At 42.3% G+C, this 27,891-nt stretch overlaps 1 protein-coding gene across 23 annotated transcripts in view; it reads right to left on the bottom strand.

Annotated features, from left to right (window-relative positions):
- The window catches only part of MAP4 (microtubule associated protein 4), a 129,906-nt gene that overhangs the window by 81,008 nt on the left and 21,007 nt on the right, over positions 1–27,891 (bottom strand). For 22 of the 23 annotated variants that reach the window (XM_045856720.1, XM_045856718.1, XM_045856715.1 and 19 more), the window contains one exon: positions 8,985–9,226. In XM_045856720.1, the coding sequence (XP_045712676.1) occupies positions 8,985–9,207 (223 nt within the window). In that variant the 5' untranslated portion in view covers positions 9,208–9,226. Of the gene's footprint in view, positions 1–8,984; positions 9,227–17,076; positions 17,209–27,891 lie in introns of those variants that run through there. The other variant, XM_045856719.1, reaches the window with a different exon arrangement.

Below are 27,891 nucleotides of genomic sequence, written 5' to 3'. Positions count from 1 at the left end.
GGCCGAGACGAGAAGTGGCAGCATGCTGAGAGGGCGTGTGTGCTGTGCAGAAGAGCCACGGCGGCATTGGCATTGGGCAGGACAGGGAAGATGCCCCACGGGCTCAGGGCAAAGGGCACCTTCCTCTGGAAGTCAGGCCTGTGCCAACATCGCCCTCTGGTGGCCAATTAAAAGTTGGCTGTGATGCTCCGCAACAGAAGGCTGAACGAGGATCAAGTCTCTCTAGGACTGACTGACTTGTTGGGCCTCTCTCCTGGATCAATGTTTCTCAAAGTTGGACACGTATCCAAGTTACCAGTAATGTTTTTTTAAAGATTTTATTTTATTTACTTTTAGAGATAAGGGAAGGAAGGGAGAAAGAGAGGGAGAGAAACATTCAGGTGTGAGAGATACATCAATCGGTTGCCTCTCGCAGGCCCCTAACTGGGGACCTGGCCCGCAAGCCAGGCTCGTGCCCTGACTGGGAATTGAACCAGCAACCTTTCAGTTCCCAGACCGGTATTCAATCCGCTGAGCCACACCAGCCAGGGTGCAATGGTTTGTTAAAATACAGATTGCTGAGCCCCATCCCCAGAGTTTCTGAACCCCCACGGGCCTAAAAACCGCAATGTGAACAACCTCCCAAGTGATTACTGATACTGGTGCAAGGACCACACTTTAAGAACCACTGTCTTAGATGAAAACGTTTTGCAGAAACAATTTTCATAAGCTCAAAACTTCCTGGAATGTTGGGGAGAAAATATTCTCTCAGTCTCACAATCAGAATTATCTACATAGCCAGGGAACAGGACAATTAAGTGATGTGTCCACAACTTGCCAACTACTTGTGCCTAAGCATCCACAGTGTGTCAGATGTTCATTCAAACATCTGTAATGATGTTGTTAGTGAACAAGAGTCACAGGAGTGTATTGCTTTGTTATTCACACCCAAGACAAAGCTTATGTCTCGTCTCCCGAGCTTAGAAAACAGGCATACAGAGCTGATAATGGACACTTACTGGGAAGACACCACTTATGAAGGAAAAAATCAAGCAGTAGCACATATATTCCAAAAAAAGTATTTTGAGAATTATTTCGCACGGTAACAGGCATTTTAGAAGTAGTTTGACCTGTTTTATTTCCATGTATTTGGCTATTTAGATGTTTAATAGAGGCAATGCTAAAATAATATACTTGTAGCAGCAAACTAAAGGGGCGGTAAAATGGAAATAGTATGGTGTATCCTCAGAAAAGGCCAAAGGACAACGGCAACCCCAATGGCAACGAGCACCCCTTGGACCTGCGCTGGGAACGTCAACGGGGAACACTGCACGCTACAGGGGGAGGCCTCCCGGGGAACCGCCGTCTCCGAGTCTGCGGCGGGAGCTGTGCTTCGCGTCACGTGACACAGAGGCAGCCCCTGCTTTCCTTCCCCTCGTTTCCAAGCTGCGGGCAACTAGGGTGGGCGTGTGAGAATGAAAAGAAAGAAAAACCCACTGTCCGACGAGCTCTCTTATGGGTAACTCATTTAACTGCCCTTTCTGTTTCCAGATGCGGGGAACTGGCCGATCGTCTCCACCGGCTGGCCCAGGTGAGCCTGTGTGCACTGAAGTCCCGTCGGAGAGCACCAGCGCTAACTTACTGAACCTCATCCAAGGACAAGAATCAAATCAAACCTTGTGTAATGAAACATAAAAATAATATTCTCCAGGCAAAACACAAACACAAAACCTATGGTTTTGGCAAAAATCTGTAAAAGCCCCACCCACAGCAGGGAAGTTCCCCTTTACAGGGAACTCCCTCGCTGCAGCAGATTCCCACACCAAATAAGGAAGCTCTTTTCCCTTCTTCTTCAAAATCTCTGAATAGCCACCCAGTCTTCCGTTTACCCTTAGCCAAGCCTTCTACAACACGGTGGGGTGAGCAAATAAAGCAACTTATAACTTAGCTATATTGTAGTTACAAACTCTGCATTATTCGTTCTGAACAGGCTAATAAAGGCGTGTGCACAGCATCCGAGCCTCCCTCCCACCGGGGCGCTCCGGCCCGCCAGTGCTTCCTGAGTGCCCACTGGGGATCTCTGGAGCAACCTTCCCGAGTTAGCAGACTCCTGTTCACAGGCTACTCACATATTTTAAAATATGAGAAGGGAAATTCTAGTGATTTTTATAAGCAAAACAGTTTCTAAAAAACTCCCCTCCTCTTGGGTCAAATTAATGGTGTACGGATCCAGTCATCTACGATGAAACACAAGAAAAGCCACCGCTCCCGCCTCCTTATCCTCGCCCGCCTGAGCAGGGCCCCAGGCGGGGGAAGCAAGGAACATTTAACAGAAAGTGGGAAATGAAAGGCAGCAAGCTGTTCCCACCTGAGCGAAGAGCCTCTTAGCCATAACTAAAGTTATTAAAACATTCACTCCTTACCTCCCACTAAGTTTTCCTTAATTTTAGGTTAAAGGACAAATAACTCCGCCAACCATTATGAATTAAAGAACAGACATTCTCATTTTCCATTATGAAATATATTTTTTCTTACAGCAAATATGTATATGGATATAGTTAGATTTTAAACTCAGTAATTTTTCTGATAATTGGTGTTTACCCTCCTCCTCCCCCAAATAAAGCCTGTATAAAGGCAGCAGGAGTTCTTCCACTTAGGCTACAGAAAACCTGAAGAAATGTCACTCCCACCCTATTAACAAAAAAATTAAGAAAAAAGAAAAAAACAGATCAACAACAAAACCGTAGCTTCAGCTCACCGGAGAGCGGAGGTGTGAAACCCAGAGACGGAGAGTCCCTCAAGGAGACACGGGCGGCAGCAAGCACCGGCTCTCCAGCGGCAGAGCGTGCGAAGAGACGGGCCTGGGCCCACGGGAGCAGGTAAGAAAACTGAAGCTAAAGGCTAAGCGAAGGCTCCTTTCACACCCCTTTGTCCGCCGGGCAGAGGCTCCCAAGAAGCCCGGAGGCAGGGTGGGAGACCAGGGAGGGCTCCCCCCAGGGGTGCAGACCTGGAAAAAGCTGCCCATAAAGGAGGGGCATGAAGCCCCATCCCCCAGGACCCTTCGCCCTTGTGCAAACAAAAACTTCAAGCTGCTGGGGGACAAATACCAAATGCCATCAGCCACAGGGCCCAGGTGGAGACTCTGCAGCAGGGAGGGAGCCGCACGAAAATACTCTCTTACCCCAGGAGAGGAGCAAGAAGAAGTCTCAGCCCAGGATTCGACATCAATTGTCAAAGACCCTACCCCTGGAAGAGGGATCATGTTATTCGGAGAGACTCAAGCCACGAGATGCACGCGCGCTGCGCTGAGTTTAAAGCAGGGCCAAAATTTAAAGACTCCTGCCAACAGGCAGGTGGCACTGCTCCGACAAGGGAGGGGCGAGCGCACGGAGAGGTGCCCTTCTCGAGGCACAGGTGCGGAGGGAAGGCCAAAAGCTACAAGTGGAACAAGAATGCTGAGAAAGACCTCCCACACCCCAGTCTCTAAGCAGAAGGAACAGAGGAACCTGAAGCCAGCCGCACACTGAGAACAACTGTAGTAGCAACAAAACCCAAACCTGGCTCAGCTCCTGCCTACGTGAACTCAACCATTTACGTGAATCACCTAGGAAAGGAAGAGACACGCCCGTTTCCAGGCAGAAATACTTTAAATCTCCGTCCCCACTGTTTTACACGGGAGGTCCAGCATATTCATTCACTCACAAATTAAGACACACGGAAAAAGTGCCAGAAAAAATGCCCTGGCTGGTGTAGCTCAGTGGATTGTGCACGGGCCTGTGAACCAAAGGGTCACTGGTTCAATTCCCGGGTGAGGTACATGCCTGGGTTGTGGGCTGGGTCCCCAGCTGGGGACATGTGAGGGGCAACCACCCATTAATGTTTCTCTCCCTCTCTTTCTCCTTCCCTTCCCCTTTCAATAAATAAATAAAATCTTAAAAAAAGAGTGCCCCCAAAAAAACAAGCCTAAGAGATGACCCATATGTTCAAATTACCAGAGATTTAAGATAATTATAATTAATATGTTAAAGTCTACAGCAGAAAAGAGAAAAATATGCATGAACAGATGGGAAATTTCAGCAGAAAGATGGAAACTCTAAGAGTCAAATAGAAATGCTAGAAATCAAAAGCAAAAGATAAAACAAGAATGCCGTGTCACTGAGGGCCCATCATTAGATTCACTGCAGCCAGGAAAAAAACAAAAAACCAGGGCAGGTCAAAAGCAAGTACCTACAATGAAACACAAAGGAGGGTGGGAGGGAGAGACAGAGAGAGAGAGAAACAGAGCATCCGAGAACTGTGGAACAATACACAACAAGCTGACAAAAATGCAATTGGAATTCCAACATAAGACGGAAAAAGAATGAAGCAAAGAAATACTTTAAAAGACAACAGTCAAAACATTTCCAAACTTAATGAAGTATATCAAAACACAGATCAAGCTCAAAGAACTCCAAGCAGGACAAATACCAAAATATCACCTAAACACAACATATTTAAATCACTAAAAATTAAGGACAAAGATAAAATCTTGAAGGCAGTCCAAAAAAAAAGAACAAAAATCAAAGACTTCTCATCAGAAACTATGCAAGTTAAAAAGATTAATTTTCCTTTAAATTGCTGAAAGAAAAAGTAATTGTGAATATGATACCTAGCAAGAGATCTTCCCAAAGTGAAAGTTTGTTTTTCAAATAAGTCAAAACTAAGATAATTCATTGTTAAGTAGACCTGTGCTATAAGAGATATTAAAGGAGGTTTTTAAGCAGAAGTATAGGACTGGATAGTAATTTGAGTCTATATAAAGAAATAAAGAGTTTCCAAAATGGTAAAAGTTAGAGAAAATGTAAAAGGTATTTTTCTGCATTTTCATTCTTTCTAAAAGATAATGACAATCTAAAGCAAAAATGGTAATAATATATAGCTTACTAACATATGTATGGTCACTAACAATGCAGGTTGCTAACAATGTGGGTCACTAACAATGCAGGTTACTGAAATATGCACACTCACTAACATGTATCACTAACAATGTGGGTCACTAACATATGTATGGTCGCTAACAATGCAGGTTGCTAACAATGCGGGTCACTAACAATGCAGGTTACTGAAATATGCACACTCACTAACATGTATCACTAACAATGTGGGTCACTAACATATGTATGGTCGCTAACAATGCAGGTTGCTAACAATGTGGGTCACTAACAATGCAGGTTGCTAACATATGCACAGTCACTAACATGTATCACTAACAATGTGGGTCGCTAACATGTGTATGGTCACTAACAATGCAGGTTGCTAACAATGCGGGTCACTAACAATGCAGGTTGCTAACATATACACAGTCACGAACATGTATCTTCACTAACAATGTGGGTCACTAACATGTGTATGGTCGCTAACAATGCAGGTCATCAACCTTAACTGTGTGACAACAACATATGGAAGAGAAACCAGACATCGTTTTGCATGGAATTTTACACTGTACACAGAGTGGTGTGATACTGCTGGAAGGAACACTGGAAGACGTTAAAGGTATACACTGCAATCTCTAGGTCAAATATAAAACAACTTTAAAGAGAAATATACATAAACCAATATTGGAGTTAAAAACAGAATCGTAAAAAACATTAAGTTGCCCTGGCTGGCGCAGCTCAGTGGATTGAGCACGGGCTGCAAAACAAAGCATCGTAAGTTCAATTCCCAGTCAGGGCACATGCCTGGGTTGTGGGCCGGGTCCCCAGTGGGGGCCATGTGAGAGGCAACCACACATTGATGTTTCTCTCTCTCTCTCTCCCCCTCCTTTCCCCTTTCTAAAAATAAATAAATAAATAAAATCTTTAAAAAAAAATTGTGAATCCAAAAGCAGACAAAAAAAAAAAAAGGAAAATTGCATTAAAAACAGATGGAAGTAGAAAGCAACTAGTAAAAAGAGATTTAAATCCAACCATATCAATAACTATATTAAATATAAATAATCTGAACACATCAATTAGAAGATAGAGCTCTTTAGATTAAATAAAAAAGCAAGACCCATCTACATTTTGTCTATAAGAAAAAAAGCCCACTTTTATTAAATATTAAAAAAGAAATGCATTGAAAGTAAAAAGATGGAGACAGATCTACCCTGCAAACACTAATCAAAAGAGAGCTAGGGTAGGTACACTAACACAGACAAAAATTAGACTTCAGAACGAGAATCAGAGTTCAGAACAAACAATATCATCAGGAAGAAAGAGGGATCATAAGAGCGTCGATCCATCAAGAAGACAATCTAAATGTATTTGCATATGACATCAGATCTTCAAAACTCACCAAACAAAAGAAAGCCAGCCCACAAAATTACATGGAGACTTCAACAGCTCTCAGAAGTCATTAGCACAAGTAGATATAAAGTCAGCAAGAATACAGGAAACCTGAACACTATAACCAACTAGACCTGACCAACATTAATGCGAGTGCTCCACATGCTACCAGCGTCATGTGCATGGTTCCAAGTGCACACGGAACACTGACCACCACAGGCCATGTTCTGGATCATTAAAGCAAATTGGGACAAGCTGAAATAAACTGCAACTGCAAAGGATGTCTTCTGACCACAACAGAATTAAACTAAAAATCAATTACAGAAGGACATCTGGAAAATCCCCAAATATTGAGAAATTAACATATTTCTAAATAACCCGTAGATCAAAGAGGAACTCACAGGAGAAATTAGAAAATATTTTGAATGAAAATAAAAACACTGCATATCAAAAACTATGTGATCCATCTAAAACCATGATTACAGCCCTGGCCAGTGTGGCTCAGTTGGTTGGAGCATCATCCCGTAATTGAAAGGTTGTGGGTTCAATTCCCAGTCAGGGCACATATCTAGGTTTCAGGTTCCATCCCTGGTCCAGGAACATATAATCCCTGGTCCAAGTGCGTATGGGAGGCAACCAATCAACACTTCTCTCTCACATCGATGTTTCTCTCTCTCTAAAAGCAATGAAAAAATGTCCTTGGGAGAGGAGTAAGAATATAGCAAATAAATAAAGTCATGATTACAGAAAAATTTCTAACATTAAAAGCTTATTTTGGGTGGTTGTGGGGGTGGGGTAGGCAAAATGGTGAGGGTGTCAAAAGGTACAAATTTCCACTTAGAAATAAGTAAGTCTAGGGGATATAATGTACAGCATGTGACTACAGTTAATTATACTGTTTTGCATATTTGAAAGCTGCTAAGAGAATAGATCCTAAAGGTTCTCAACACAAGGAAAAAATATTTGTAGCTGTGTGGTGATGGATGTTACACAGACTTAGTGTGGTAATCATTTCACAATGTATGCAAATATCAAGTTATTATGTTGCACACCTGAAACTAATATAGTGTTTTATGTCAATTATATGTCAATTTTTTAAATGCTTGTTTTTTTAGAAGAGTAATGTCTCAAAATCAATTATCTAAATTGCCAGTTTAAAGAACTAGAAAAATAGCCCTGGCTATTTTTGCAAACCAAAAATAAAAACCTTCAAACCAAAGGGTCTCCTGTTCAATTCCCAGTCAGAGCACATGCCTGGGTTGCAGGCCAGGTCCTCAGTAGGGGGTGCTCGAGAAGCAACCACACATTGATGTTTCCCTCCCTCTTTCACCCTCCCTTCACCTCTCTAAAAATAAATAAATAAAATCTTTTAAAAAATAAAAAACTAGAAAAAGAACAAATCAATTCATAGTAAGCAAAAGGAAGGAAATATAAAAATATGTGCAAAAATTGAAAACAGAAAAATAATAAAGATCTCTGCAAAGGATGGATCTTTATGAAGATTAGTAATTGATAAACAACCTCTAACCAGACTCATCCAGAAAAGAAGAACACAAATTACCAACACAACGAAAGAGGGCTCATGAAAACAGATCCTATAGACATTAAAAGATCATTACAATTTCATCTCCATTAACTTGACAATTTAGGAAATAGATTAGTTCCTTCAAAGACACAAACTACCAAACCTCACTTGAGAAGAAATAAATACCTGAATAGTTCTGTATCACCTGTCAAAGAAACTGAATTCCTAGTTAAAAACCCGACAAAGAAATCTCCAGGCCCAGATGGCTTCACTGAGGAAGTCTATCAAAAATTAAAGGAAAAAAACATCAATTCTAAACAAACTACTCTAGAAATTTTTCCAATTCATTTTATGATGCCAGCTTGACCTCAATGCTAAAACTGGACAAAAAGCATCACTAGAAAACAACAGATCAATACCTCACATGACAGAGATGCAAAAATCCTCAAATATTAGCAAATCTCATCCAGTGCTATATTAAAAAAAAAAAAAAACCCACAACTCTTTTAAAGGGTTTAATCATTTTTTAATCCTGACCTGGGATTACTCCAAAAGTCAAGTAGCATTTGATTCCATTCTAAATTAAATCTTGATGTAAACACACAGTATTATGTCTGTAACTTTTCAAAGTTACTTTCAAAGAAAAGGCACTGCAGACAGTGGAATTTAGGAAATTAAGAGGAAGATTATGCAGAAGTTGAGACACTACAGAAGAAACCTTAGAGTTAAAAGTAATCTACTGCTTTATGAACACACACTCAACTAAAGGGTATGAACCTATCTTGGTTTCAAATAAAGAAATTTAGATCAAGAGCCCTGGCTGGTGGCTCAGTGGATTGAGTGCTGGCCTGAGAACCACAAGGCTGCAGATTCGATTCCCAGTCAAGGCAAATGCCTGGGTTGCAGGTTCAGTCCCTAGCTGGGGGAGTGCGAGAAGCAACCGATAAATGTTTCCCTTGCACACTGATGTTTCTCTCCCTTTCTCTCTCCCTTCCCTTCTCTCTAAAAAGTAAATAAAATCTTAAAAGAAAAAAAGGAGAAATCTAGATAAACAAAGTTACCAGCCTATACTAAAAAACTCAGTTCAGTTTCCTCAAGGTTTCCAAGATCACGACCCAAAGCATAATCCCTAATCTACCCTCTGAACACTGCATATCCAGTTCCGTGTAACTACTCACCTTCAATCTGGCTAGTATCTGGGCATGGTTTCTTCTTCGACTCTGGCTGTCCGGTTTTCTCATCAACATCCAGGAGAGGAATGTAGTCTGTTTTTCCAACAGTTTCTCCCACAACATCATCATAGGCCTCTGCCTCCAGGGTGGCTATAAAGTCCCGTTTAATCTCTCCCTCAATTTCTGGAGGTGGTTCTGTCAATGCGTCTGCAAGGCTGAGGTCGGCCATTTTGCACCACTGCGACTGCCTGGTCAAAGAGGGAAAATGATTGACATCATGAGTACTGCAAAGGGGAAAACATTCCTTGAAACCCTTGTCAGATTTTTAAAGAAACAACAACAACAACAACAACAAAAATCCAGACATTTAGATCTAGAAGAGACACGTTCATTTTACAGATTAGAAAATTAAAACGCCCAGTAACTGACAGTCTTTCCCAAGGTAAACACCTTCTTCTCACATCTCTGGGAGGCAAACAGGGCAAGTGCTACTCTGTTCTTTTCTTTAGTGAGAAACATCAAGCATAAAAAAAAAAAGAATCAATTTATCCTAGGTTATACCCAGTAAGACTCAAATCAGATAATTTCATTTCAAGCCTTATAACCCTTTCAAATAGTCCATATATCTTCATTTCCAAATCATACCCCAGAATAATTCTTAAAAGAAAAAGCAAAGAGAGGTCAGATTAGATTAGATTCCCATAAAAAAAGGCTACATTACTATCAGGCAAACGAAGTCACCTTTCTTGACCAAAGACTGAGCACGGGCCTCATCCCGGGTTAACTCCTGCTTGTTCACGATTCACTCGGGGACAGCCATGCCAACAGCACGCCACACTCAGCCCTACCGGCACGAAAAATACGGACACGTTCTCTGAATTCGCTGAGAGAGGTCGTTCCTCTCTGTGGTCATGTACATTACCGTCTTTACAGAATACCAGGTTCTCAATTTTCAAACATACCCTGAAATTAAGTAGTATAATCTACCGGCAAAACTGTAGGTGAATAGCCAAGAAAATACAGAAATAATGTAGTAAAAAGAGCCAAAGGGCCTGCGATAAATTAAACTCCCAATACATACCCAGCACAATAGAAAGTAAAAAGTCTGCAGGGTGGCATCTCTGCTTTTGAAGAACCTGTTTATGAACAGAATCTCCCAAGAGACTCCTAAGGGGGCATATGAGCTTGACCAGGTACACGCACATCAAACCGCAACCTTTCAGTTGTATGGAGTAATGGCTACTGCTTCCGCCTGCCCAGAAACGTGTTCTGTCTAATCTCCCCCGCCCCCCCCTTTACACCGAACAGGGTTAGACACATGACTGGAGTCTGGCCAATCAGAAGACAGGAAGACAGTGGCTGGAAAGGACCGTTTCACGACTACATCCTGGAAGGAAGGTCACGAGTGGCGCTGTTCGGTTGCCCTGGTTGTCTTCATGCTCAAGTCTAAGAGTGAGCGACCTTCCAATCTTCCCTTCGCCTAATTTAGGCAATCTGTTTCTGTTGACTAAAGAATCCCAACAAATACACATAGTCTTTCCCCAACCCAAACTTTTAAAAGACGAAATTTACTATGAATCAAGACACTTAACAGTCAAGCTCGCCTTTCAGACTCTCTCCTATTGTCCACCTGTCTCCGACGAATGTACTAAGGAAAAAGAAATACACACAGCAAGGAATACAGTCATTCTATCTTCATCTTTGTCCCCAAACACTCTCCTCCCACTTTGTCCATCCTGTGATACAAATACAAGAGTCATAATTTTTAATCATTATTTCTTCTTACTTCCCAAATAAGACCAAACTGTGAGACTACCAGTTACAAAATACGCACAAAGCAGATGCATTGAGAACCTTGAGAAATCAGAAGCGAACCCACCCCCAGTTCCCAAATCCAACAACTAAAAGGCTTTGCTGTGTGTTTCAATGTTGTAGAAAGTACAAGAGCGGTAGCACAGAGGCTTAAAGCACGTGGAGATAATAAACCAGACTAGCACAGACTGTAAGCTCAGTTCTACGACACAGAACAAAGCAGAGAGGGGATAAACCCAGGAGCAAGACTTACTTCTAGGCAAGTGGCCAGAAAAAAACTGTATGTCCAGGACAGAGAATGCTGTCGGGAAGGGGAGGGTCATATCTATATATGATGCTTGTTAAAAACATTCACCATATATATATATTTTGTTTTGTTTTGTTTTTGGAGAGGGAGGGGAAGGTACGGAGAAAGAGAGGGAGAGACATCTATGTGGGACAGAAACATCGATGGGTTGCCCCTCCTATGCACCCCAGCCAGGGACCAGGCCCGCAACCCAGGCATTCGCCCTGATCCGTTATCGAACCAGCAACCTTTTGCTCTGTGGGACGTCACCCAACCAACTGAGCCACACTGGCCAGGGCTCACTATTTAGGCTTTATATAATTGCAAGTTAAAATACTAAGATTTGGAAATACTAAATTTGTGTAGATTTCGAAATAAAATATTTTCAAAAGATTAATGGTTAAGTTTGAGCCTGCTTCCATGTGCCCATTTTACATCAGGCTTCTTATCTGAAATGCCTGACATAATTCCTCATCAAGATTTTCAAATGACGGTCTTTTCAAATACGAAAGGGCAGTAGAAAGAGCTTTTTCTCTGATTCGTTAAAGCAAATGTGATGTTTAAATTTCTCATGATTATGCTAATGAGATCCTAAACCATAATCTTTCTTAGTATCTAGTATTTCAAAATAATGAAGCTTGCTTCAGGCATACACAGCTGTTACACTACTAATTCTAATAAAATCTGATTTCTACAGAAGGGCTAAATGCACTAGTGACGCATTTACTTTCTCAAAGCTGAATTTCTGCTTTGCAGTCATAAACTCTGTCATCTACTCGAGGCCCGGTAACGTGATTAATTCATTTATATCTTTAAAATGTCAACTAAGTAAAGCCATTTTTTTAAAGTCAATAATTATCTTTCAATGGACATATAAAGAATCATTCCTGTATGAACTTGGAATTCTCTTTTTAGGTTGGTAAACTATGAAAATTTCGCCGTGGACAGCCAGCGCACTGCAGCTGCAAACGGCAGAGTTTTCGGGTCCCACTGGGTCACGTGTAAAGCTGAAAGCAGTGGGACTAGGGTGGCTGGGATTTCATCGGCTCACCATTTTGATAATGTTATTTAATGGCCAGAAGAGATCCACAGTACAATTTTTATGAGCTTCTCTCTAAATAATACAAAGGATTACTTCAATCTCAGGTTTTTAAGCATGAATTCTTTAATGCTAAAGTCTCTACCTTCTTATCACAGTAGCCATGATCACTATTATATACATTTAAGCAATGTGTCTGTAATATCTTGTTTTGAATTAGTCATTTATCACTTTAAATAGTTTATCCTCAGAATTTTATTTAGAAACTAAACACAGGTACTAAAGAGTATAGACTTATCTTGTAAGTCTTGTAATGAAAATTACAATGAAATTGTAATGAAAATTTTGATTCCCTGCCATATGGCAGTTTGTTAAATGTGTGTACTAATAACATTATTCAGAGTTGGACCTTTTTTATTGCCTTTGCTTCGTCAGTCCCAAAGTGTAATTTCCATGCATGCTGTAAAAATAATTCCGTAACTGTTTTGGTTTCAGTTATGAAAGCATCTGTAACTAGTTTCTTGAACTTGAGTATATACTGATATAACCAACACCATAAAAGAAGTTAGTCTCTTGTTCCAAAATTGCAGAGACTTAGAAAAGGAAGAACTGCTTACTTCATTTGGGTATTTGGCAGTGCGCTTCACGGTTTATTTGTCACTACTGTTTTATTTTAAATTTTGTCCTACCAATAAGACATTTAAGCTAAGAAAATTCAGGATTATCAGGACATATGAATCCAAATATAAGAAAACCCTCTTAATATTCTCTCTCATTAAAAATTTACACATTTTAGCCCTGGCTGGCATAGCTCAGTGGATTGAGCACGGGCTGCGAACCAAAGTATCCCAGGTTCGATTCCCAGTCAGGGCACATGCCTGGGTTGCAGGCCAGGTCCCCAGTAGGGGGCGCTCAAGAGGCGTCTGCACATTGATATTTCTCTCCCCCTCTTTCTTCCTCCCTTCCCCTCTCTAAAGATAAATACAATCTTTTTAAAAAATAAAACACTTTGGCTAATTGTTAACCCTAAAGCCAAAAATAAATACATAAATAAATAAAAAGTAATGACAGAAAAAATTAACAAAATAATTCTATTTAGCAATACTAAGTATTATTGTTACTTCAGATCCTGTCAAGGAAAATGCTGAAAAAATGACCCGTTGAAGAACTTTTTAAAAGCCTGCCTAATTCTCACATCAAAGAGTTCCATAAAAGTCATTGCTTTCCCCTTTTCTGCCTATAACCATTACTATCCGTTAGCCTATGAAAGCTGTCATGAACCAAAAACAAAAAAGAATGTCTATGACTAGTTCCATAATCAAGGAGAATTTGGAAGGACACCTGTACTCTCTGTAACACCACACAATAAGAGCCCAATAGATTTATTTTTGCTGGAAATACATGATTATGACACATTTCATGCAATCTACTCAAACTTTTTCTAATTCAGCACACAGGAAAATACAGAAAATCTAGCAATACATTTTAAACCTCATTTATCTGAGTGCAGATTCTTAAAGGGCAGCTTTTATGCACTGTAATCCTTCCCCCCAGCCCCTTGCCAACGCCCCCCCACCCCTGCCGCCACCTCCCAAACTACTTCCTGAGCCGACATGTGGTTCATGAACAGCAGCTTAAATTCAGCCTAAGAAGGTAAAAGGGATAGAAAAATAGATGGACAACGGGAAGGTCACGTGGCTCGGGGTGCACCCAGCCAGCCAGCCAGCCAGCATCCACAACCCGACACAGCTGGGCCGTTCTCTTCTTGTCACCACATATAAATAGAAGGATGATGTAAACACACACACAACACCTCCTTATGGAAAGTGACGCTGTAAAGGCAAGGCCGGCGCTGTGCTGCAAGTGCAAGGGCTGGCTCTTAGAAGGCTCTGGTTCTCAATGTATCCGAGAGAGCTCCCAACTATGTATTCTTTCTAAAATCTGCACAGTAAATTCCTCAAGTGCTCCACGGATCTGTTAAACTGGTTCTGCAAGTGCTCCAGAATTGATTTTAATAAATTAATAAGTTTCTTCCCACACTTCCATACTCATTTAAGGTCACCCGATACTCATTTATGCCTTAAAATGTTTATGGCTTGTGGACAAAAGGATATGACAGGCTATTAGTCTCAAATCTAGATGTTCAGGAAAGTCTAAAGATGCACCCTTGTGAATGAGAAGTATCTACTTTTATAAATCTCTCTCACTATTTATAGCATTCATCTTTTATTCACATGGATGATGATGATGAAGAGAGTTAACTTTCAATGGGTTTGGTAGTTGGAGGCCAGACGAGAGAGCTGGGTCCAGGAGCTCCTACGCTTTGGGGAAGCACCAGCTTACTCAGACTCTCACGGTGCCTTTCAGTGAGTCACCTTCCGGGGCTGAGCTCCCTCATCTGTAAAATGAGGACGGTGAGTTACGTGGCTCCTAGCTCGATTATTCTAGAAGCTACTTATAATTCAGTTTCATCACTGAAGTCAGAAACAAATAAATGTCATACAGATCCTCAACGTGAATGTGAATTCACACTGTTAAAGTAGTGAAGTATTTTATATATCAAGTACTCTCAGTTACAACTGGGTTCAGGTTTAGTAAAAGCTTTTTAGCAAAGGGAGAGCCTCATCAGTGCACGGGGCCCTGTCTGAGCAAATCTGACTGGGGCGGAAGAAACTCCACCCAGCGCTGGCTAACACCGCTCCGCCAGAACGTGAGCCCCGTCTTACTTAACCCGGCGCCCAGAGCACCCAGTTTTCAACACAGCACTGTGGACATCTGATCTTTCATTCTGACTACACGTCTGAAGCGAAACTCCCTGGTATTCTAGAAGGGCTGTGAAAACAGGTAGAGCGAGGCAAACCGATAATGACATGACGTGACGATGCAGCACGGGAGAGAATTCTGGTCTCCTGCCTGCCCTCTTACTATTTATAGCTGTGTCCTCAGAGAGTCCACATAAGAATATATGATGAGGTCACAAGCACCTTCTCTGCTGTATGGTTTACTTTAGATCACAAACTCGAGAATTAATAACTACGAAGAAAATATTTTCTAGGTCTAAAGAGATTAAATAGTGTTCGTATCTGATTTAAATACACACAGTATGGACGACTTTTTAAGCTCCTAGAAGTCCTCCTGAATATTTTAGGTCATCTTATCTATAGTCAGTCACTCGGGATCTGTGCTCATTCCTTCTGATGAGAAATTCGCAATCTCGCTTGCAAATGGCCTGTCATTGCCTCTGCCCTCCCCTCCCGACAGCCCCGCCCCCGAGGTGCTGCTGCGGAGCTAAGGTGGAAGAAGAAAACTCACAAAAAGGAAGAAGAGAAGCCTAGTTTCCACCAACATACTCAGCCGCTGTTCATAACACTCTAATATTTTTTCAACCAAGATGCATTTGAGATAGCATTATTTCAAAAAATACAGAATCCTACTTCACAATTTAAAAGGAGGCAAGGGTTAAACAGACGGACCACGTGTGAATTACTTCTTATCAAGTAACTTTCCTCCTGATCCCAGTGAGAAATTCCAATGGAAGTGTCTTGAGTTTCCGGGTGTGGTGTGGAAAGGGAGAAAAAGAATGCAGCGACATGGAGGCTTCAGGGAAGAAAGCCATCTGGAGAAGGCATCAAGCTGGAAGAGGGCAAGTGGGCCCGAGGAGGGGGAAGCGGAGGCAATGCAATGGCCACAGGCAAGCTTGCCCTCTTTCAAATACCACCTCACGATTTTGGAAGAAAAGAAGAAATGTTTTTCTCAATGACCTGGACTAGTTTAGAAACAAAATGATCATTTATAACCTTGTTATCTAAGGGAAATGCATTCTGAGTTCCCAATAACCAACTTAATAAATGTTTAATAATTCTTCAAGGTAGAAGACGGCTTATCATGCTCAATTAAATTTTCTCTGTAACTGATAATCTGTCCTGTTTTTAAGGATGGGCGGGGTTGGAGGGGTGAGTTATGGAGGAGACACAGAACTGGGAAGATACACGGGCTAATATTTTCTTCAACACTTTTTTTTTTTTGCATGACTGATATTCCGAAGCCGACAACCAAGCTGCTATCCCAGGATGTCAGCGAGAGTGCTGTGGCCAAATGGCAGTGCTGTTTCTCGGCTTGGGAAAACCCAGCATCTCGGCCAGTCCCAATGTGACTGTAAGACCATTTACACTCGGACACGGTGAGGGGACAGCCTGCATCGTGAAGATGCCACACTGAACGCGACAGTGTTTCAGTTCGCCTGGCAGGCTCTCGGCTGCTAACGGGGCACTTTACTCCTCAGTACTTTGTTTTCATGAATTTCTTTCAGAGGCCTAGCGCACATCAAGCTTAACCTTGTTTGGAGACTGTGTTCTGCTCCTAACTTAATTATCTAGAAAAGCTTGATTTATACATTCAATCAAAACTGTATTTTGTTCTAAGGAAAACCACGTCTTTATTAAGGACCTCTGGGGGAGTCAGCCACCACCTCGTACAGCTCAGAGCCACCTCTCCGCTCAGCTAACCTGAACTTCTCCTGCTCTCCCCCAGAACCAGACTAGCAAATGGCAATTTAGCAACATACTGACTATCCTGAGCAATGAACTCTAAATGCCCCGGAGAACAGACTCATTTTCTACCCCAGGTGCCTCCCTACACACCGTACAGACGACAGGACAACAGCGGTCCTATCACAAACTAGCAGAATGTCCGGACTCCGCACGGCTCTGTCCTGAACCGTCACCTGTCCCGCTCCGCATAGGACTGATTAGCAACAAAAGAGAGCCCGACTGCTAGAACAGCTGAGGCCATCACCCAGCTGATACACTTTATTCCCATGCAGTCCCCAAAACAGAGTTCCTGTTTCCACTGCTATTTTAGGGAGCCCTGTCCTCTAACCATAAAACACTGCAAACACAGGCACAGACGTACTCACACACAGAGAACCCTGCAGCACAAGGCAGAAGGCCGAGCTTACTTACAGGAACTATGCGGGCAGCTTGTGTTCAGTCCTGACCGAATACATTGCAGCGTAAGGCACCTGCCTGCTACATTTCCGTCCAAGTGAATTTAAATCTATTTCTCCAAGAAGAAAAATCCACACTGGATACCTCCCACTGTTAGCCATGTGATACAGACAGTCCCTAAGTCTGGGTATGTGGGCCAGAACAAGAGACGACAATGACACAGCACTTACATTTCTGCTATAACCATCCTGAGGACAGAATCTTCCATTTCATCTCTATTTTTTACAAAAAAGAGAGAGTGAATTTTAAGATTCTCAATACCTAATGCCCCCAAATTTGGAAAAAGAGAAAATATTTTTCAAAACTTTATTATTCATCCCAAGACAAAGAAAAAAAAGTCAGAGCTTGCTTACATCTATCCAAAAATTTCTAGCCACCTAAACCCTCTGAAGGCCTGTTTAAAACCAGCAGTTCAAACAGTCTAGGATCCAACCCCCTCACTCTGACAACAAAGAAGAACCAGGGTAAACAAACCACTTACAGACGAGCTGGAACCGAGGGTCTGGCCAAGAGGAGAGCCAGAGACAGAAGCAGGGTATGCCAAAACTGGCAAAATCTTAGAATTTAACAAGTTCTGCCTTTATCTGATACAACATCACAATACTTAAAAAAAAATTCATTTTGCCCTACCTTTTCTTCTTAAAAGGATGAAGGCAGTTGGGGACCTGAGTTCGAACACCAAGAAAACATCCCAGTAAATTTAAAAGAACCCCAATGCCTATTTTTAAAAATCCAGTCCTGACTGGTGTGGCTCAGTTGGTTGGGTGTATCTTGCAAAACGAATGATCACCAGTTCAATTCCCAGTCAGGGCACGTGCCTGGGCGGCGGGTTCGGTCCCCAGTCAGGGCGAGTGGGAGAGGCAACTGATTAATGTGTCTCTCTCACACTTACATCGATGTTTCTCTCCCTCTCCTTCTCCCTCCCCTCCCCTCTCTCTCTAAAAAAATTAATAAAATCTTTTTTAAAAAATCCAAACTCCTTAGTGTGACCTCAAAGCCACACCATCCTAGAAGATCCAGGCCTATAATCCACCACAGCCATCAGCAGGTTCCCACGTAGGGTCTCCCTATATTTTGGCCGCATGGGGCCAGCTGCCATCTTACAAGCCTGTCACGGACAGCACCGCCGTGCACCCTTTGCAGGGGCTCGGAAGGTGCCTCTGTGGGATGCGGATTACTGCGAAGTAAAGGTAACCGAAACCCTGAGGACTCAAAAGAAACTTCTGCTATCCCCTTAACTATCTAGAAGAATTTAAATTAGGGGCTTGGCCCAGAGTAAGAGTGAAAATCAGAAATGACCTTTTACCTATTTATATGGCAGAGAAAACGAGCAATCACTGAACACGCGCTCTCCCTCCCATGACCTCCCACCGCACCGCCTCAGGTGCCCCGCCTCACCCCCAGCGCGGATGCCTCCGATGCCCGTCTCCCTTCCCGTCTCTGGCTCTCTCGTGTGCACGGGGTCCCCGCACATATGTGTTACGTTTGGTTCTTTTCTCCTGTTAGTCCGTCTCAGGTTTCCTTGATACTAGACCAGCCACAAGCACCTTGAGGATAGAGGAAAGTTCCTTCCTCCCCTCCCCTTGCTGATACTGCTCTCCACACTTCAAATCCTCTTTGCTCCCCCCTTGTTTGTCAACATTTCGGAATCGCGGTCCGCATCCTGTCACCCTCTCTGTGACTGCCTTTACAGAATCTGTTCTCCCGGTGCCATTCAGAACTAACAAACAACACATCAGCTGTACTCCCGTTCTAGCAGGGGCAGTCTGATCTGTGCTGCAGTTAGCTGTATACAGGCGTGGCAAATGCAGCTTTACAGTTGTTCATATGAATAACTGTAATACATAACTAATAATAATACAAAAATGGGGGGCAGGGGCTGGGGGGCAGGAGGCAAAGGAGAGAATGGGGGATATCTGTAATAGTGTCAACAATAAAAAATATAAATAAATAAACTCTGTGTTTCATGTACTCACAACTGTAAACCTATTTTTGCCCCACCCAGCACGCCAGCAGCTCCTACAAACTACTAGGTCTTAAAGGTCGAAGACCACCATGACTAAATGACAGGTATACCCTCTCTTAGGGTACTACCCGTATTTTGCCGTGTATAAGTGCACCCACGTTTTTGGCCCAAACCTTCAGGAAAAAAAAGATTTCATTTATTTATTTTTAAAGAAGGGCAGGGAAGGAGACACAGAGGAAGGGAAACATCAGTGTGTGGTTGCCTCTCCTGTGCCCCCTACTGGGGACCTGGCCTGCAACCCAGGCGTGTGTCCTGACTGGGAATGGACTGGCGGCCCTTTGATTCACAGGCCAGCACTCAATCAATCCACTGAGCCACACTAGCCAGGGCCCAGGGGAAAAAAAAAAATCTTTTTTTTTTTTTTACTTTTTTTTATTGTTGTTCAAGTACAGTTGTCCGTTTTAACTTTTTAACTCAATTTTTTATTTATTTATATTTAGATACTTGTTTTTTGTTGTAGAAAGGATATTTTGCATATGGATATTGTTATTGCTTTCTAGAGTTACACTTTTAACACATAAGCATAAATAAAAGAATTAAAAACATTTATATAGAGACAGAATTGATACTACCCATGTATAATGCACACCCTTATTTCTCCCTCAAAAATCTGGGCAAACAGGTGCACATCATACAGAGCAAAACACAGTACTTTACTCAAAAGATGGGCCAAAGGGGCAAAGCCAACAAAACCAAGGGGCGAACTAAACGGTTCTTCAACGGCACAACAGAAGCAAACAAAAAAACGTGTCTAGTTTGAAATGAATCAGAGGTGCCAACACTACAGACACTCTTCAGAGAAAGAAAAAGAATAAACAGATCCGAGTCTGAAGAGTCATCATGAACTGGGACTATTCGCCTCGCTTCTGCTTCCCGGCACAGCCGCCGCCTGAGCGACCCTGAAAAGCAGGCCAAGCGGGAGCAGCCCCGCGCGCCAGCCCTCCGTGCTGGCCGCCTTATCGTTATTAGGCGGAGGAATAAAAATAGCTCCCTGCTTTCAGAAAAGCACAACAACATGATGCAATGGGGCAGAAACAAACAGCTTTTTATTCAAGAGATCAGCTGCCACCACCAATGTTAACATCACTGCATCAAATATTAAAACCTTCACAATTATTAAAATGTTAACTATAGTATCAGCTCATTTGTCTCTGTCCAGGAATAATAAATTATATGATTTTAAGATGACTTAGTGCTGGAGAAATTGGATAAAGGGAAGAGTATTCACACTTTATTATCTCAAAATAAAAAGTTTAGTTTTAGCCCTGGCTGCTGTGGCTCAGTGGATTGAGTGCCCACCTGTGAACCAAAGGGTCGCCAGTTCAAGTCCCAGTCAGGGCACATGCCCGGGTTGCGGGCCAGGTCCCCAGTGGGGGGTGTGCAAGAGGCAATCACACACTGACATTTCTCTCCTTCTCTTTCTCCTTCCCTTCCCCCTCTCTAAAAATAAATAAATAAAAACCTTTTTTAAAAAATTAAAAATCACAGCAAAAAGGAGGGGCAGGGATGCAAGGATGATGATACAGGGAGCAGAGAGACAGAAACAGGAGGAGGAAAAGGAAAAAACAACTCCCCAAGAAGTACTAAGTTATGAGAAACAGATTGTCTTCTGATTTCTAACTGCAACACTAAATGCTAGACAGCAATAGAGGGATGTCTTTTAAAACTGACATTTTAAACCTAGAATTTTATACCCAACCTATTGACGTTTATCAAATGAGGACCAAGTGGCAAATTCAAACAAGCAATAAATCCAAATCACTTATGTTTCCAGACACCCTTTCTGAAAAAGAACTTTCAGTGCAGATTCAAAAAAAAAAAAAAGACAAATGAACACAGTGGCCCAGGAAGGCCGCAGTACCCAAACAACAGTAAAATCAGCCTGTAGCAAAAATGAAAAGTCCCAGGCTGATGGTAACGCATGACACTGAGAAACAACTGTCCAAAATTAACCTTTCCTCAGACAGTGTAATTTTTAAAAGCAGAGTGACCATATGTGGTACAGATGACATATTTTTCTAACAATAAGGAACAAGAAGACAAGTAAAAGTTGGGGGGAGGAGGGCTGCTGGAAGGGAACCACACAAGAAAGCATTGATTCAAACACAATGCAACCTGAACAGTGGCCTTATCTTGATCTCACATATTTTGAGAAAAGAATGCATTTAATACTGACACTTAGAACACTCATCAGATTTCCTGACACAGGCGGGTCCGTGAGGAACTGTATTTTGTCCTTAGGTGTAAAAGGGTGTATGCACACTGTATCTGTAGAGGAAAGGAAAGGGGGTGGGGCCAGCTCTAAAACAGCAGCTTTTGAAATCAAAGCTAAAAGGCTTTTGCTGACTGTTGAAGTTTAATCTTAAGTGGGCAGAAGGCAATGAGAACTTTGCCTCCTCACTGGAATGTGCTTCTCTATTGGTCTGCAAGTCTGCCTGTGCTGACCTTTAAGAGAGAGGAAAAGGTTGGTCTGTTCTCCCTTCTGCTAGTGGGCTGGCAGGCTGCACATGGGTGGACGAGGGCTCGGCGGCTCTGAGGCTGGCTGTGTTCAGTATCCGACGGCTGTATTTCTGGTACAAGCACTGGAAGATTTTTGCCATAAGTGCATTTTTAATCCTTCAAAAATGAGCAAGGCATATGAGATAAAAGAAGTTTAAACCACAAATGAAATTACAAAAGAAAATTACATGATATAGCCATCTTGGGGGAGGAAAAAACTCGTAAATAGAGCCAGCACCACAGAGTTTTACAAACTAAAACCACAAATTATCCAAACTAAATTTCTTCCAAGCAATTCCGAAGCAAATGCTGAGTAATCGAAGGTACAAACCACACCCTGCAGTAAGAGAAAGATTTTGGGGGTCAGTTCGGAACTGGGCGCCATACAAGCGGAATGGGAGAGGGGCGGAGACGCGCTCAAGCTCCCCGCCCTGTTGCTCCTTCCAGAGTGTTCTGAAGGACATTTCCTACCTTCTTGCAGTCACAAGTTGAGACTGTATGACTGGGTCCTGTCAGTGGAAGGCAAGATGAAGCAATACCCTTCACCACAACGCGGTAAATAAGCTCCTCCCTGCTGGTGCTCTTTGCTCTCAACCAAATAAATAAAAAGGATCCCGTGGAGGACTCCAAGACACCAGATGGAAGGAACCGGAATTCTTCAGTCATCACGGGAAGCAAGAAATAAACCTTAATTGTGCAAAGCTACTGACATGCTAGATTATGTCACAGCAGATAGCATTAATTACCCAACTAATACCAAGATCTCACAGGTCTAGCACCCCCATTTTGCAAATACAGAAACTGATCAACAGAGTCTCTAAAAATTACACTAGTTACTGAAAAGAACCAGGTTCTTTTGTTAAAGACCACACAAGGCAGCAAGATGGTTTCCCATACAACATGTGGGACCTTAAATTTCTACAAAAATGCTTCTGAAAATCTCACAGACATCCATCCCAAATACTGTGACTGCCACTGGTTCTCACATTCGGACTTGTATCAGTAAAATACGGCCGAAATTATTAGAAACTTTGCATCTCACAACAAACACATTACATAAAACTTTATATAATTTGTTACTCTATTACCCTCCTTATTTCTAAGGAGTATATTTAAAGTATTATATATTATGTAAGCATATCATGTGAAAAGGGTATTTGTGACCATTTCTATGGAGAGTACCATGGGCATTAAGCCCATGGTCAAATACATAGTTTTTGATTATGCCTTTATTTCTACGAGAAGAAAGAAAATCCCAAGTTTTTAACGACAGACCACATTTAAAATAATTCACCGTTGGCAGGTCGTCTGGCTCCTCTTTACCTCTGTCACAGCTGGATATAAGATCTTAGACAAGTCACCTCGCTTGATTTATAAAAAAAAGAATTATCTACAGAGTCTTTTTTCAGCCTACTGTTTGACTATGATTTAACTGTTCAAGAAAATGTATTGAATCTTATTAGGTGGAACCATATGAAATTACTGATATTTGACTGTTTTTGACATATAGAAACTCATTTTCATATGGCTTGGTCTAATACTAAGTGCCACATCCTACATTAAAGAAAGTTTTAGTTTTATTCGACATACACACACCCACACAGTTTTTAAGAAAAAGCAGCGTGCCGATTTGGGAGCTGCTAAACTGATGTCATTAGGAATGAAGAGCAAATTCTACACAGCCGAAGAAGAGAGCCTGTTACACGGCCTCACACGGGCTCTCCTCCTAGCCCTTCCCCCCGTGCTATTTGCAAAGGAACCACACCATGTCCGTCGGTACGGTACACGGGGTCACAATACTAAATTCAAGTGTTTTGGTTAAAATTACTGCAGTTACTATTACACATAAAGCCTACCTGTCTAGTGTTCCATTGGTTTAGACGCCTACTTAAAGATTTAGGATTCAGTTTGCTTTGTCAGACTCAGGGGATTGAATTCCTCGCCAACAGCCAGCCATTCCCGTGAAAGACCGAACCACCTATGCTCACATTACATCCGGTCAAGTGGGTTCTCGGAAAACGTGGTCAGTCCGTACAAAACAGGAGTTTAAACCGGTCCTCAGGACACAGGCACGTTCCCGACCAAACCACTTTCCATCAGACACTTTATTCCAGGCGCCAGAGGCAAACGAACACGTCTTTACAAAAATGTGCCAGCACATTTAGTTTGAATGCTGAATATAGTTTGTGTGGTTTTATGTGGGCCTAACACATCAAGTGAGTACCATCAACTTGTATTCTCAGAGTATGCAAGAATTTGTTTCCCTTGCCTTTAATAGTTTTCAGAAGGAATCTTAATCTTTCCAGAAAACCACCTTCTTGATTAAAAAACACAACGTCTGAAGTCGAGGAGAAGGTGACAAGGTAACCGGCTTTCTTATCTCTGTAGAACTTCTAAAACACAGCTTTTCAGATCTGCAGTTCAAGTAACTCGTGTAAGTGAGTAACGCGTGTAAGTTGCCCTGAGATCTTGGGCGGTTCATTTTAACCCGTCATCACTCACACATGCAACTGCTACAAACCGATTAGCTGAAACTAGAAAGAGTGAAACGAATCAAACTACAAAAATAATGGATTCTCCACAACTAAAAAAATCCTGTCCACGGTCAGCTTTACTATTTCCACTCCTCACAACTCCGCCCCAGACCCCGCCTAACAACACGCCCACCAATACAGCTGTATCACATTAGAATGAATTCGCCATTTACTTGAAGAAACAGGAGCATAAAACGCATCACCAATTAATTAATACGGGTACATCTGCCAAACACCGGCTGGAGGCAGCAGGCATGCCGGGAATTCGGGAGGGCAGGCGAGAAGCCTCTGCGGCCCACGTGAAGCTACACGGGGAGGAAACAAGACAGTCTCCCCTGTGACCACGGCGCTCAGACTGGTAAACCTCCCGCTCTCCTGAGTCACGAGCGGTCACTGCCTGCTTCACAGCTCGAGTGAAACACACGCATAAAAATATCTAAGTGAAGTCAGTCAAACAGAAAAAGACAAGAATCAAATTATTTCACACACATGTGGGATAGAAAACAGGATGCAAGAAGCAAGCAATAAAACTCACAGACAACAGTATGGTGGTTCTCGGAGGGGAAGGGGGGTGGCAGGAGGTTAAAGAGGGTAAAGGGGTCAAATACATGATGACAGAAGGTGACAACCTTGCCGAGCTCACAGCGCAATACACAGATGATGTGTTTACAGAACTGTACACTTGAAATGTATCTTGTTAACCAATTAACCCCAACAAATTTAACAAAAGAAAAAAAATACGTGCATAAAAATACAAAATAATAAAAGAGTACGGGGGGACCTTACATTATCTCGTTTCCTCTCACATTTTAAAACTAGTAAAGTGAGCTGTGGCTGGTGTGGCTCAGTGAACTCAGCACTGGACTGGGAAGCAAAGGATTGCTGGTTCGAGTCCCTGTCAGGACCCGGGCCTTGAACAACCAGCATTCACTTCCGACTTTAATCTGATCCAAGACCTCAAACTGCACTCACACGCACTACTGTACAATTCCTTGAAGAGACTGAGTAAGTCTGGAGGACAGCCTGTAGAAGAGTAGCTTCTAGTCACTGAAAACTGGCCCCCCACTAAAGCTCCAATCTGAAGTCCTACCACTGGTACTCTGGAAAACCAGCTTAACTTTGCTGATTCACAAACCACAGCCACCAACTCTAATAAAGCCTTATTCATGTTCACAGAAACAAAACAACTAGCAATATGGAGCTAATATTTCCAACTGAATCATAAGGCTTTAAAAAGGACATTTGAATCCAACCTCCCTATCTTATAAGTGAGAAAAAGGCCACGGGGATTAACAAAGATACTTGTTCATGGTCATCCTTGAGTATCAACTAGAACGAGGATTTCCTCTCAGTCCTACAGTCCAAAGCAGGAAGCAGTGACAGATAAGGGGTATTATAATTCTGACCAATTCCTATACTGGGTTAGAATGCTTTGGTTTTCTCAGGGTCAACGAGATGAGTCCAGCCATATCCCCCTATCAGAAATAGCACCAAATAGCTATCTTTTTTTTAAATGCCATGCCTTCCTAACAGATTTTCGTCTCCTATTTAATTATCCGTTCTTGAGTAGTCAATATCTATGGCGTGAAGCTGAAGCCTTGGTTAAAGTTCCTAAGTGCACAATTTAATTTGGTACAAACAGAAAGCAAGTATATCAGTTTCCCTCCCAGTTGTCCTAAAAAGTATTTTCATTGAGGTAAACTCTACAGAACAAACATTTTAAAGCATATAATTCCATGGCATCCACCCCTCTCTAGTTTCCAAGCGTCTGTTATACTTTTACTTAGAGATGCACTGATCCAAATACAGAAGAGCTGTGCTGTGTTCACTGAACCCACCGCACCTCAGCGGAGGCCTGCGCCCAGGTTCCAACCCCAAGTGTATCCTGAGCCCCTTTATCCTTCTAATCTCTTCCTGCACGTGGCCAGCCGGAGTGCACAGGTGTTGTGCCAAGTGCCTTTCACTTTCTCCGGCTTATCAGTGGTACTCTGTCACACAGAAAACTCACCCTGCTGCCCTGACCCGACTCACTGTGCGGCGAGCCTACCCCGCAGGCTTTTGTTGCAGCAAACACTTGAGACATTACAAACTACTTAGGGAGGAATGATCTCATCCCACTGATCCAACAGCAAACTTTATCAAAAAGCCTTTTGTTACAAGCTGTGATAACCTAGGAAACCAGATCTATTTTTACTGTGCGGGCAACAAAAAGGAAAAAAGAAATCATAGGGAGAAAAGTCAGTTCACATACTGACCATTTCTAAAAATCACTTACTCTACAGAATTTTGCCCTTTCTTTGGTATATCGCTACAAATGAACAAAAAGACTTTCAGTATTATTTAATGCCAGTGAAAAAAATCACTCTAACAATTTTTTAATTGTAGAACTTTAAACTTCATATTCTAGTCCCAATATTGAACCTACGCTGGGTCTGATTTGAATGGAAAAACAGGGATTCCTCTCTAGCAGCATCTCAGCGTTGACTGAGTGCTTATATTCCAGATTCCCAGCACTTTACACATGTTAATTCGATTAGTATGTTGACATATTCTAGTATGTAGGTATATTATTATCCCCATTTAAAATGAGGACACCAAGGCACTTAGAGGTTATATAACTTGTGACTTTTTTTTTTTAGAACAAGCTGAGGCAGAACCAAAAGATCACTACACACACTTGGAAGTCAGAGGCAATATAAACCCTCTCTCCCACACCTCCACCTGCAACCCCACAGCCCAAGCCCACAGCCCAACTCCCAGCCCCCGACACAGATGAAGAGGCATCAACACTGACAGGTAGAAGGTGGTGGCAACAGGCTAGTATATATACAGGCAACTATAAGGACTTCTCTTGCTCTATGACATAACGCCAGATCGGGAAAGGTTAGCACAAAAAAAGATGTAGGGAAAAGGGGTTTTTTTAAAGCAAAATCTTAGTATTACTGAACTATTTTCCAAGGGTTTGGTAAGCACAAGCAATCTAGTCACTTAAAAAGTGTTCTCTGCAGGGAAGAAGATACTTTGGTCTCCTAGAGCTTAGATGAAATAGCCCCAAACTGCATTCCCTGGTTCTAAATCCATGCTCACCCACCATCCTTCCCATTTAGAATAAACCAAGACCGGTTGGTTGGGGGGGTGGGAGGGAGGAAAGCAACAGGAAAAGGCAGCCCCCTAATCACTCACAGTCGGTCTCATTTGAAAAGTCATTATCTCAGCCCTGGCTGGCGTAGCTCAGTAGATTGAGCGTGGGCTGGGAACCAAAGTGTCCCAGGTTTGATTCCCAGCCAGGGTACATGCATGGGTTGCAGGCCATAACCCCCAGCAACCACACATTGATGTTTCTCTCTCTCTCTCGCTCTCTATCTCCTTCCCTTCCCTCTCGAAAAATAAATAAATAAAATCTTAAAAAAAAAAAAAGTCATTATCTCAAGTTAAAGATTAGAACCCAGATCCTGAAGGCTGGTAGCCAGTTATCTCCCCTCACCAACACCACTACTGACCTCACCCCCAGCAGTAATCTCTTTCAATGTCTAGTGAGAAAATAAAGCAGTCATCCATTAGCATCCATCATCTATTAACTTTACACCACGCCTATTTTTTTAATTCTTAAAAAAGTCGTTATTCATCACATATTATATATCTGGGTACACAAAGCACATGGATGTGCCCTCTCTCTGTCTGGCCTACTGTCGAGTGCGGAGCCATGGCCAC

This window comes from Phyllostomus hastatus, unplaced genomic scaffold (assembly GCF_019186645.2).
Source record: "Phyllostomus hastatus isolate PE091 unplaced genomic scaffold, TTU_PhHast_1.1 phas_scaffold_129, whole genome shotgun sequence".
Lineage (NCBI taxonomy): Eukaryota > Metazoa > Chordata > Mammalia > Chiroptera > Phyllostomidae > Phyllostomus > Phyllostomus hastatus.
Note: the sequence above shows the minus strand (reverse complement) of the source record. Positions and strands in the feature narration are given on the sequence as shown.